Raw genomic sequence first — 12,676 nt, 5'->3', positions numbered from 1 at the left:
GCGTACCGATCTAATCCTCGAATCTCGGGGAATTCTCGTCCGCCCTTCGATCAGGCCGCCCGATACCGCTCTCGACCGGCATCGAGTATCGTCTCGCTCGCGATCGTCGATATTAATTATTACGACGTTTCTTCTTGGGTGGCTGGGAGGCATCTCGCTTTCCCCGGCGTTTCTTTTGCGCCCGGCTCTCTCTCTCTCTCTCTCTCTCTCTCTCTCTCTCTCTCTCCCTCCCCCCTTTCTCTGCCTCTCCCTCTTCCCACATTCGACGGACGCTTCGGCAGATTGTATCTTTCAGTGTGTCCAGCGGGTAAATAAGCAGTAAGTAACGAGACGGCCGCGCGCCGAGCAGGAAGAGAGATTATCGGGGCGTAAGCACGAGAGAGCATCGGCCGTCGCGGCCGCGGCCGCGACGCGGCGCGGCGTGCGGGACACACGAAGCGAGATACCGCGCGCGGCGCGTAATACCGTTTCCCCGGCTTGTACGACTTATCGACGTCCGTCGAGCGTCCGTGTGCGTGTGCGCAAGGACCGGGGAGACATCAGGGGACATCTGGGAGGCATGCCTTAATTGACCGCTCGGAATATCGACGAGATCCCAGAGACGGATTGAGACATCGGATTTCCGAGGGACGTTCGCATTTTTTGCCCGCCATGAAATATGACCGCTCAATATGCTCGGCGGATTTATTTATGTACTCGAAGATCGCTCCGGCTCTCCGGCTCCAGGATCACAACGACGATGTTCTTTTTCTTTTTCGCCTTCGTCATTTTTTTCCTCTCTATCTCTGTCTCCCGCTTCGAGCCGCTTCCCCGTCTGTGTCGCCATTCAAAACCGTGTCTTCCATGCGCGATTTCACGCGCGCGCGCGCGCCGAATATTCACCTTGAATACTAAGCGAAATTCTATTTTCGTAGAAACTTCATCCCACCGCGTATCGCGGCCGACGCGAGTCGACGCTCGCGCGTGGAAGCGATATCGGAGGAGCAGCCGATGAGCTACGAGCGCGCGCGCGCGCGCGCGCGATTCAATTGAAACGAAATTCCAGGCGGAGAGAAAGAGAGATTGCAGGCGCGCGCGTGCACAGTATAACAGATGAGCCGATTCTTATTAATCATTTTCACCCGACGTCTCTCGCAATCTGCCTGGCGGGCGCTTCGCGGGCTCGTGGACAGTCCTCTGAGGTGAGATCGCCCGGGCAACAGGTGGTCACACTCACAGGTGCGTAGCCGCCGATGCAACGGTCCCGCATTCGTTTCGCAACGTGACCGGGCCGAATTCGCATCATCCTTCGCATCTTGTGAATATGCGCGCGACTGTCGAAGGTTAATCAAGGGTCTTCGGGACGTTCGCGCGATGACGCGCGCGATCGCGAGAGCGAGCACGGCGACAATGGGCGTCGTCGGATTACCGAGGCGCGATCCGAGATCGCGCCGCACAAATGGAGCTGTCAACGTTCCCTGTTAAGCCTCTCACATTGTATGCCGTATCGGAGTGACGCGAGCCGACAAACTCTCTGCCGATCGGCGCGATGACGCGCGGAAACGCGCGCGCGCGCGCGCTGATGAGGCGCACTGTCTCGAATTTCGTGCGTCATTATCCGGAATGAGAGTGGAGTGGATCGATGAGGTAACGATGTAGGCGCAGTTGATACGTCAAATTCTTAGCCGAATGCGTACGAAGAGAAGCGCGCGCGCGCGGGCGTGCGACACGTGTATTTTGCGCTCCGGACAATCGATATCCTCTCGTTCGCTCTCGACTCCTCACCGTCACCGCCGGACTTGCGTCTCTCTCTCACTCGATCTCCTATACGCGTCGAGAGAGCAACGCCTCTGGATATAAAATTGTAAAGCCGACCAGAAAGATCTATATGGAACGAGACATTGTACATGCCGGCGAAGCGAAGACGAACGACCCCCCCCCCCTCCCCGGCTTCTTCGTCGAGCAGTCGAAACGAAAGCCGCAGCGTTTGAAAAGTGAGTGACGAACGCGCGCGGCTCTTCCGCTGCGGCTCTACTGGTCGACTCTGCTTGATCGATGGCAAGCATCGGGCGGACCGTAGGTATCAGCAGGTCTAGCAGGGAAATGTGGGTGGACGACGAGGGTGAGGGGCGTGTGGGTGGGTAGCTTTTTCATTAATCGAGCGGAGCCTTACGGAGGACAAGCAGGCCGCAGAGAAAGAGAGAGAGAGAGAGAGAGAGAGAGAGAGAGAGAGCTGACACGTGGCAGTGTGTGCGATTGCTGCGAGACGCGAACGCAAAGAGGATGGGATGCGCGTTTTCGGATAATCATCTCGCGCGGCGGATTTCGATCTCCGAGGGAAACGTCGCGCCGGACGGTAAATTTGCGACCACAAGCCGATATTTATCGGATCGGACTTTTCTTGTCGGAAACATACCGCGGTCTGTAATGTAAACACTCGACCTTCCCACGATGACTTCACGCGTCACGTCGCGACTTTAATTGCTCGTTGATCGTTCCGAGGCACTTGAGCTCCGCTGACGAGCATTTCACGGTTCACAACAACACGATGTAAGCGCGTGTACGTTGAACAATCGGACCGATCGGATGACGGGCAGATTCGTATCGGGGTATTTCCCGCCTCGGGTATTACGTCCGATCGTGGGAATTATCATCGTCCGGACGACGATCGAGAGCTCGATTTCTCTCTTCCCGAGATCTTTTCGCGGAGGAGAAACCATCGCGCAGAAAGAAGCTTACGTAACTCTTCCGTGCTCTTCGGCGCGGCGGCGCGGAGGAAGCGGATTATAATAGCGACAGCTCTCGAATTTATCGCGGAGCCGCGCGCTTTCCCGACACCTCGCGCGAGAATCGTTTTCCCACAGTTGAAGGGTCAAGCGAGGCCCGCGAGGCGCTCATCAAGGTACCAAAGAGCCACACGCACGGTGCTAAAAGGGACAGGTAATTTAGCGCGCGCCAGCGCGCGTTACGAGATAGGACGACGCGACTCGATCGCCGCGGCTCGGTGATGAAAGGGGGAGGGGAGGAAAGGGCTTGTTAAACGATACCGACCCGAGGTCAGATATCCCGCGCGAGAGCCCGGGATCTGCGCCGCGGATATCGCGGACGGCTTATTGCACGACGCCAGCCGGCGAGAATGATAGGCGCACGCCCACGTACGTGCGTTATCGGCTGTGCGATCGCCGATTGATCGTGGCCGCGTGAGGCAGAGAGATCTCAGGGGAAAAGCGACGACGCCTCGACGGCGACCTCGGCGTATCCGAGATCGAGATATCTCGAACCCCGATACGATACCGTCCGGCCGGATTCTCTCAGCGAAGCTGGAAATTAGCATGTAAGGTGAGCGCTGTGTGCGCCCTCGCGAGCGTCAACACAGTTTCGGATCCGCGGACTGGAGCAATCGCGATAGGGATGGGATAGCGTCGAAAAAAAGCATCGTCTTCGATTTAATCGATTATCGAAAAAAAAAAAAAAAGAAAAAGTCGATTTCGCATAATCGATATTTTCTTAAAAATATCGATAATAATCGATAATCGATGTTTCCTAGTTTATTTTAAATTAATGCGAAGAGTTATACGTTGCAACGCTAAATTAATATTTTATTAAAAGACCATAAAGACCCTTTTACAATGGCTGCGAGCGTAAGGTTATGCAAGAATAAGGCTATAAGCGTTAAGCGACAAGAAATAAACCGATTAAAGTCGGTTGTTCTTACAACAGTTGTCGACTGTTGTTGGTTTATTTTTTACTGTTTACTGTTACAGCTTTATTTTTGCAGCATTATTGTAGACAGGCCTTAATAGTAGTAAACAAATTCCCTAGCGATGAAAATTTAGTAACAAATCTAGTAATATAATCGACGAAAAGAATAATCGGCCCGAAGAATATCGGTCTGATAATCGATTTTTCAAGAAAATAAGAATCGATGCTTGTTTCATCGATCGGTACTTGCCCATCACTAAATCGCGAACGAGAGGTGCCACTTTGAAGAGTCGGGGGAGCAGGAGGAGGCAGAAGGAGAATTCTTTCCCGTCACGTTTCTCGCATGGTCTGTTCTTTCTAGCTGCACTAGCGGAACCAGTGCAATACGTTAGAATGAAACAACTATATCTTTTCTCACATTAACTTATTGCACCAGTTCAGTAGTGCAGCTAAAAAGAACAGACCATATATTCCCTGCGCTGTATTTCTCCCCCCCCCCTCCTCGGGCGCAGCCGTGTCCGCGCGCGGCGCGGAAAGCGCATTCTCGTCACGGAGTATCAGCTGAAAGCGGACGCGCAAAATTGTGGAGGCGCTCGGCTCCGTCCGCGACTCGCTTTCATTATCCGCTCCACGATCGCGGAATGTCAAGCCGTAGCGCGAGCACGATGACATCTCGCGCTCTCCTCCATATTAGCGCCTCCGGAGGCGACAAGCGCGATGACCAACGACGCGGCACGTCCGCGCCGGCCTCTTCCTCTTCGACGAGAACGCTGGAAGAAGACGTACGTCTCTCCAGGGGTGGTCGACGCCCGCCGCGCGATTCGCACGAGATAAATCGATCCTCTCGCCCCGAAGCGCGAGTCCTCGTCGGTTTCGCTCGGCCGGTGAGTCCTGCTCAGGCTCCGCGAGACTCTTCGCCCGATCGCGCGCGGTTGGCCTCCTTGGCGCAGCCGCCATTGTGCGATGTGAGCAGCACGGGACGGTTCATCGTCTTGATAATATTCGTATAAAACCGCAAGGCAAGTAGCGGTGACGCTGACGCTTATCAAAAGGCGCCTGCGTTTGTCCGCGCCGAGAACCAAGTGATTCCAAGTTGAAAGAGCGCCGGGGGCGGGGGGGGGAGGGGTTACGCGCGCTCGCCGCCGCGTATAATTGCGCGAGTGCCGCTCGCTCGTACATCAAAATCCTCGTCGGCCCGACGACGGCGCGGAAAGCGCTCGGCCGAGATTGTTATCCGCAGCGCGCGAGTTATGTGCATTAACAAACGGGGGTTGCCGTTAGCGTGACGCGGCCTATAAGGCCGCTCGCCGCTCAACAGAATTTACGTCGCGCTTGCCGTTATTACTTCTATGATCATTCCCTCCCGCCGGGTGTCTCCCGGCGAGGATTATCCGAGAGCCGGTGTCCTCCGGCGCGCCGCGTGAAAAATAATTGAGTCGTCGGCTTCGACGCGCGTGTCTCGCGCGCAAACAATATGGCGCATAAAAAACGCGCATCGCGCGTCGGGGGAAGAAGGTGATGCTCGATGCGTGTGCCTCGACCTCAACAAAAACATCAACGTGCTTTCGTCGAAATGACGAAGGAGGTGGCTTGAGCTGCCGCTGGAGTAATGTACGATGCAAATGCGCTTATCGCGAGAATGCGAGGTGCATTATATCCGCGACTCACCGCAACACCCACCACCGAAGTACCCTCCGACGAGGAAGGCGCGTCTATCAGCGTGAGTTGAATTCTCAGTTTTGCGCGTTTAGCGCCTGCATGCTAGATTAAGGAGATCTATCATGCTGGGCGACAGCAACATCGGATTCTTTCGGCTAAATAGTGGAATATAAATCCTAGCCGCACGCTGAACCGCGCATTGAATCCGCCGCGTTGACGTTATCGCGCGCGATATCTGGTTGGACTGTATTGCAAACGGCGTTTTCCGTCATCTACCCGACTAGAAATTTATCCCATGGTTCTGATCAGGTTAACCTCATTTGGACATCAGGTCCCAATAAGGTAATACTCGGTCGGGTCCTAGTAAGTCATGTAACGCAGCGTGGATATCAGAACCTTAGAAAGGATTCATAGTCAGGTCCTTATTGAGTTACCTTATGGAATCCTTATTACGTTTTTTTTTTTTTTTTTTTTTTCAAATTATGGCTCCTGATTACTCGCCACGGCTATATTGGATGATGACATTAGAAATAAGAAATGACACGCCGAGAATTTTTTCGTGTCATTTCCAAATAAAAAGATATTTGCATGAAATAATATTTTAGATCGCTTGAGCATCCTTGTAAAATGTTTCGGAAAAGAAACATAAAATGAATATCATAAGATCATTAAGTATCACAAGGTGACAAGACATAAAGTAGTGTTAAAGAGAAAAGTTGCGTGTCACATTAATTTTACAACTATTTATTGACTGCTAAAGAAAGGATAGTTTCTATAGCATTTTGCAAATATATTCAAGTGATCTCAAGTGTTTTTTCAATGCAAACATCTTTATATTTGGAAATGACACCCAAAAATTGTTTTGTGAAATCTTGATAATGCAACTCATATTAGGTACAATGAATAAGATCCCGACAAGGACCTGATTAACTGGACCATATTATATCATACACTAGGTTGGTACATTAAGATCCTAATGTGGACCCAATCATTGTAATCTTACAAAGGTCTTCCTTACTCATTTGTCGTTAGGACATTATAAGGACTGACTTATTTAGGATTACCTTTCATTCACTCTATTAGGTCCTTATCAATGTTAGGTGAACCTGATCAAAATTTCTAGTCGGGTAGTAAGTCTCGCTAGTTTTCTGCACGGTATAATGTTTTCTGCTCGAGACATTTGGATGAACAAAAAGGAAAGGGTACTCTTTTTCTAGATGTTGCGCTCGGTAGTCGGTGTGCGAGAAAGTCACTCGAAGAAGGTACTTCACGTTGTTTCGTAATACGACGATTAGAGGGTTAACGACGACGAGAAATGTCTCCGCGAGAAGCGCTCGAAAGTTGATTCCTCGCGGCGCGGAGTGAAGCGAACGAACGCGAGTTCGCGGGCTTCTCTCTCTCTCCCTATCTCTCCCTCTCTGTCTTTCCCTCGTTCTTTCTCTCTCTCTCTCTCTCTCTCTCTCTCTCTCTCTCTCTCGCTGTTTCCTTCTCTTTTTCTCGCGGTGAACGCGTGGTCCAGCCCGCCGGCTGCTGAGGTTGCCGAGGTGAGATGAGAGAAAGAGCTGCGGAAGGTGAGAAAGAGAGGAGAAGGAGATGGAACACGGAGAGAACGAGACGCCGCGAATGCACGATGCATCGTCCGGAGAGAGAAAGACGAACAAAGCGCATTCCACACGCCGTCATTTGTTCCTTGTCCGCGCCGCCCTCGGTACTTCATTTCGATTCGTCATTATTTCCTCGCCTCACTTTGTGCTTTATTAACGCGCACTAGCGAGGAAAGGGCAGAAAGAAGAAAAAAAGAACGAAAGAAGGGAGGTCGAGCCGCGGCCGAGCGATTTTCGCGAAGACACTCTCGCGTCTTGACCTAACGACGCTGTGCCGTGACTTTTAAAAAATGGCGCGTATCGTATGATTCCGCCATCGATGACAGTTGGAAATGTTTTCTCTTTTTTCCCAAAACTGAAGGATCTTCCTCGACACCCACGTCCTTCTCCTCACGATTCACTTTCTACTGTCTCTCGAGCGAAGGGAAACGACCCGACGCTCTCTCCCCCTCTCGGCTCTTCAATTATACCCGTGCGGGGCCAAAGTGCATCAAACAGTTAACTCGAGCATAGCGGCGCCGCGGCGAAGGACGGTGGCGCGAGGAGACGGGACAAGAAGAGAAGGAAGAGTCATGATCGAGCGGAGCGACGCGAATAAAACGCCGTCGCCGCCGACATAACGAAATCGAAAAATGGCAGTACACGAGCGCGCGGAGACGTACCGCATCGTAGCCTTCGGGCCGGCCGCGCCGCAGGGAGCGAAGGAACTTAACCGCAGACTCGAAAGCAATAAACCATAAAGCTATTAATGTTACGCCCTGGGATGGTTACGCCACGGTTATAACGTATATATACGCGCGGGACTTACACAACCCCGCCGCGCGCACGAATGTTGCCCTCTCTCGTCCGTCGTCGCTGTCGAGCTCGCCGAGGAGCCGCTCGGTCTCTCTCTCTCTCCCTCTCTCTCTCTCTCTCTCTCTCTCTCTCCCTCCCCCCCTCTCTCTCTCTCTCTCTCTCTCCCTCGGGGTTGTAGCCGAGCGATCTCGATGACAAAGCGATTCGTCGCGAACCACGGACGAAAGTCCGACACGGCCCCGCGCCGGGCTATGAATTAGAATACATTCGATGTCAAACAATGACACGGCGCGCTGCGGCCGCGAGAAGTGGTCGGTTCGTTCGCTCGCGCGCGTCGCCCGGTCGAATCGATCGCTCGTTGATCCCGATGAAGGTCGGACCGAAGGTTTGAGAGAGAGAGAGAGAGAGAGAGAGAGAGAGAGAGAGAGGGAGAGGGAGAGAGAGAGGGAGAACTGGTCTGAGTCGGTTGGGATATCGTGGGAGATGGCTTGCTTTTTTTTTATATTTAGGGTGTGCTGGAGCGTAATCGGACGTATTCGGTAACGAATCGTTATTTCAGAGAAGAAGAGTGACACGATTATTATCGCTGAGCGATATTGTATGCGACGCCGATTTTTCTCCTTCGCCCTTTCTCCTTCTTACCTCCCCTCTCCGAAATCCGTGCCCCTGCGTCCCCCCTCCGCCGGCGGTTCTTTTCTTTCTCGAGTCTTCCCCCCGAGCGAGTTCCAGCCGATAGTTATTTCGCGCGTTTACGATACCCGGGTTTTATTTCGTCGGGCATTTAGCCACAGGGCTCCGCTTTACGGGGCAAAGTGGCCGGGAAAGAGAGAGAGAGAGAGAGAGAGAGAGAGAGAGAGAGAGAGAGAGAGAGAGAGAGAGAGAGAGAGAGAGAGAGAGAGAGAGAGGGTGACTGGGCAGCCTTAGCAGCGCCAAGAACAATCTTCATGGTAGGGATCGCGAGGTGGCTGGACGGTATCGATGTTTACGAGCTCAAATAAACGGCGCGGCCGCCGCCGCGCCGTCATCGACGTGCGGTTATTCCGTATTACTTTGGGCCTTTAATGGGGGAAGGGTGGCATCCTAAAATGCCGCATAAAAATCGACGCTCTCCTAGAAGGTGGTCGAGGGACCACGCATGGTTCGGTGCGACGTGCCGCTCGCGCGCGCTCACAAAAGAAACCTCACCGCGGGATTTCGGCGTCTCTCGCGGCCTGCCGACCGCTGCTTTCTCTTCACGTCCTATGTCTTCCTCGCCCCTTATCCTCCGCGGTTTTTGTCAGATTTATCGTTCGCGCACGGTTTCGAGTCTCGCACACGGGACTCCGGGCCCCGCGGACTCTGTTGCCGCGCAGCACTCTTCTTCAGCAGTGACGGGCGGACGGTTTCCTCTCAGCGGCGAGTCGCGATAAATCACGAATGCGTGTACGCATTTGTCTCGCTCATCCTTCGCGGCCGGCAGTTCCCGCCAAATTCGTCTTCCAGCCGACTAACGAATTCGAATGACGTTCCTCCGTCGCGAAGCGACAGTCCGCGACTGCGATAATCGACTCGCAGTTTAGCCAGATCTAGCGAGGACGACGAGTCCTCTCAAGGATCCTGCGAACGATGGCGAGGAAAGTGTTATTCCCGCCACGCCCGTAATCAATATCGCCGGCATTGTCTTCGGCCACGGTGCAGGCGTCGTAAATTTGGTAGAATGTTAATTCCACGCGAGAGCGCATGCGAGAGCGAGAGAGCGAGCGAACGAACGAACGGCCGGCCGGCCGGCCGGTCGGCTCTTACCGGGCAATTTTCGTAGCCTGGTCGTCGGGGATAATCACTACGTATCTGCCGCGGTGTATCTGCCCCGGTCCGGAGGATCTAATGATGAATTTCGTGCCGCGCACGCGGGAGAGAGCAAGGTTGCTCGGAGGTTGGAAAACGAGAACGTGGAACGTGTCGGACCGCCGACCTTAACCGACACTTCTCGGCGAACCTCCACTTTCCTCCTGTCTAAACGTCCGTACGGCCATCACGCTCGTGGTGTTCCTTTTTATCGGGCCACCTTCCAGCCAGCACGCCAGCCCATAAGTCGCTCTCGACGTGTCGGTTCGAATCACCATTTGTTTCGGCCTAGCTCGTAATTCGTTTGCGCCGGCTGGCGTCTGTCGACTGCGTCGGCTGTAAAAATGTCAAGTCGCGCGCGATGGGCAGATCGCCTATTTTTAACATTCATAAGCACGCGCGAGCGAGTCGGCGAGAGAGCGTTCAGGTGAAACGTGAAATCGAATTTATTCGGAATTTCTCGGAAATACAATAATCGTGTCTTTCGTCGGGAGAAAACACCCGCTGCCCGCGCCGGCGAGAGAGGGAGCAACCTCTTTGTCCACCTTGGATTCGCGAATCTTGCCGCGCTTCGTCGCGGTTCCGCGTCGACGAGGAAATGCCCAGCCGGAATATTCCAATAAATACTCGCGGCACATTCCTTGATGCGTTGATTAATTTAATAGCCACCATCGCTCTCTCCCTCTCTCTCTCTCTCTCTCTCTCTCTCTCCGTCTCTCTCTCTCTCCGTCTCTCGAGGCGGCCGACGCCGAAGAAAGGAAGAAGAAAGTCTCGTCTGTGATAAGAAAAAGCACGCTCGGCCGGGCCATAAATTCTGCGATTTCACAGCGGTATTCCTCCGCTACACGAAAAATCATCGGGCCGATATTCCGACGAATATTCGCCGTACCTCTTTATTATGACGATCAAGTCGTTCGCATCGTCGATGCGGTTCTCGGCCCGCGCGCCGTGCGCCGGACACGAGATAGGACGGCAGAAAACCTCGCGGCCGGCCCATCGCCGAAGCAGATCCACGCACGATCCGCATTCTCGAGGCTGCTGGCGCCATGCTACGGTGCGCGCATTTGGTATCTCGCGATTCTCGCCGGTAGCATCTGGCCGGTACAAAGCGGCCACTGCTCGAGACTTCGCGGCCGCGCGCACTGGCGCTTCTTCTTCTCTTTCTGGATCTCCGCGATCTCCGACGACGAGGACGATACGGACGACGACGGGGCGAGCCTTCTTCCGCGGCACGCCTCTCGTATGTGCTCGCGCAAGAAGGCTCTCGCAGCGTGCAATTATTTTCGCATAATTCCGATCGCCGGTCAGATTAAGACTGAGCGCCCTTTCGGCGCCGCATGCCGATCGCGGGTCCTTTCGGGAGGCGGCAGCGCGCCGAGCCCAGAAGGATCAGGAGCGCGAGAGCGCGACTCGAGCCGCGAGCAAAACCAAATTCCGGCCGAGCGGACGTGCGACTATGCTCCTCGCCCGCGGGGTCGTTTCTTTGCGCTGCGACCAAAGCGGCCCGGACGAGGTTATTTAATAAAGGCCTTGAGTCCTTTTTTTACATACATACGTCCTTCTCCGTTCCGTTGGTCAGAGCCGCGCCGGTCCGCTCGATTCGTCAATTTTCACGGCGCGTCCTCCGCCGCCATTTCTCCGCCAAATTTACGCGCTGCTCTCGCGTCTTCGTCACCTATATTGTCTACGAGGAAGAACCGCGCGGCACGAGAGCGATATTCCGTGCATCGGCCAAGCGGCGGCTTTCCCTTCTCCACGCCACGCTGCCAAGTGGAAACCCAACGCTCCGCCATGAGAAGAATTGTAAATTAATTTTGCCCGGCGCGTGTGCGTGAAAGCGACTGTCGCAGAAACGCCCATGGGCACTGGATATTAAGCGTCGTCTACAATGGCAGTAAGTACAGTAAGAAGTAAGCGTAAGCGGTAAGAAGTAAACCAATCACAGTCGATTATGACAAAAATAATCAACTGTGGTTGGTCCATTTCTTATTGTTCACGCTTACTTCTTACTGCCCTAGTAGCACACTTCATTGGCGTTACGTTGGTTTTACATCGGTTACGGTGACGTAAATTGGTTAGATATTAAATTGCGATATATTGCCAATATTGCATAGCATTGTTATACCAATATTGACTTACATTGGGGCTACATTGACCCAATGTATCCCAATATGCAACTAATATTGATCAGACATTAAATTACAATATATCGCCTATATTGCATAGCATTGTTATACCAATATTGACTTATATTGGGGCTACTTTGGCCTAGTGTATCCCAATATGCAGCCAATATTGGTTAGATATCAAATTACAAGATATCGCCAATATTGCATAGCATTGTTATACCAATATTGACTTACATTGGGGCTACATTGACCCAATGTATCCCAATATGCAACTAATATTGATCAGACATTAAATTACAATATATCGCCTATATTGCATAGCATTGTTATACCAATATTGACTTATATTGGGGCTACTTTGGCCTAGTGTATCCCAATATGCAGCCAATATTGGTTAGATATCAAATTACAAGATATCGCCAATATTGCATAGCATTGTTATACCAATATTGACTTACATTGGGGCTACATTGACCCAGTGTATACCAATATGCAACTAATATTGATTAGACATTAAATTACAATATATCGCCTATATTGCATAGTATTGTTATACCAATATTGACTTACATTGGGGCTACATTGACCCAATGTATACCAATATGCAACTAATATTGATTAGACATTAAATTACAATATATCGCCTATATTGCATAGTATTGTTATACCAATATTGACTTACATTGGGGTTACTTTGGCCCAGTGTATCCCAATATGCAGCCAATATTGGTTAGATATCAAATTACAAGATATCGCCAATATTGCATAGCATTGTTATACCAATATTGACTTACATTGGGGTTACTTTGGCCCAGTGTATACCAATATGCAACTAATATTGATTAGACATTAAATTACAATATATCGCCTATATTGCATAGTATTGTTATACCAATATTGACTTACATTGGGGCTACATTGACCCAATGTATACCAATATGCAACTAATATTGATTAGACATTAAATTACAATATATCGCCTAT

At 51.9% G+C, this 12,676-nt stretch overlaps 1 protein-coding gene across 3 annotated transcripts in view; it reads left to right on the top strand.

Annotated features, from left to right (window-relative positions):
- Egfr (epidermal growth factor receptor) overlaps positions 1-12,676 on the top strand; it is an 85,321-nt gene that overhangs the window by 62,024 nt on the left and 10,621 nt on the right. The window contains exon 1 of one of the 3 annotated variants that reach the window (XM_025298997.1): positions 5,137-5,401. The exons of the other annotated variants lie outside the window; for them this stretch is intronic. Within the exon in view, the coding sequence (XP_025154782.1) occupies positions 5,200-5,401 (202 nt within the window). The 5' untranslated portion in view covers positions 5,137-5,199. Of the gene's footprint in view, positions 1-5,136; positions 5,402-12,676 lie in introns of those variants that run through there. 3 annotated transcript variants of the gene reach the window in all.

The sequence above is a fragment of the Harpegnathos saltator genome, unplaced genomic scaffold (genome assembly GCF_003227715.2).
Source record: "Harpegnathos saltator strain DR-91 unplaced genomic scaffold, Hsal_v8.6 scaffold250, whole genome shotgun sequence".
NCBI lineage: Eukaryota > Metazoa > Arthropoda > Insecta > Hymenoptera > Formicidae > Harpegnathos > Harpegnathos saltator.
The sequence above is the reverse complement of the archived record's forward strand: the minus strand, read 5'-3'. Positions and strand labels throughout refer to the sequence as shown.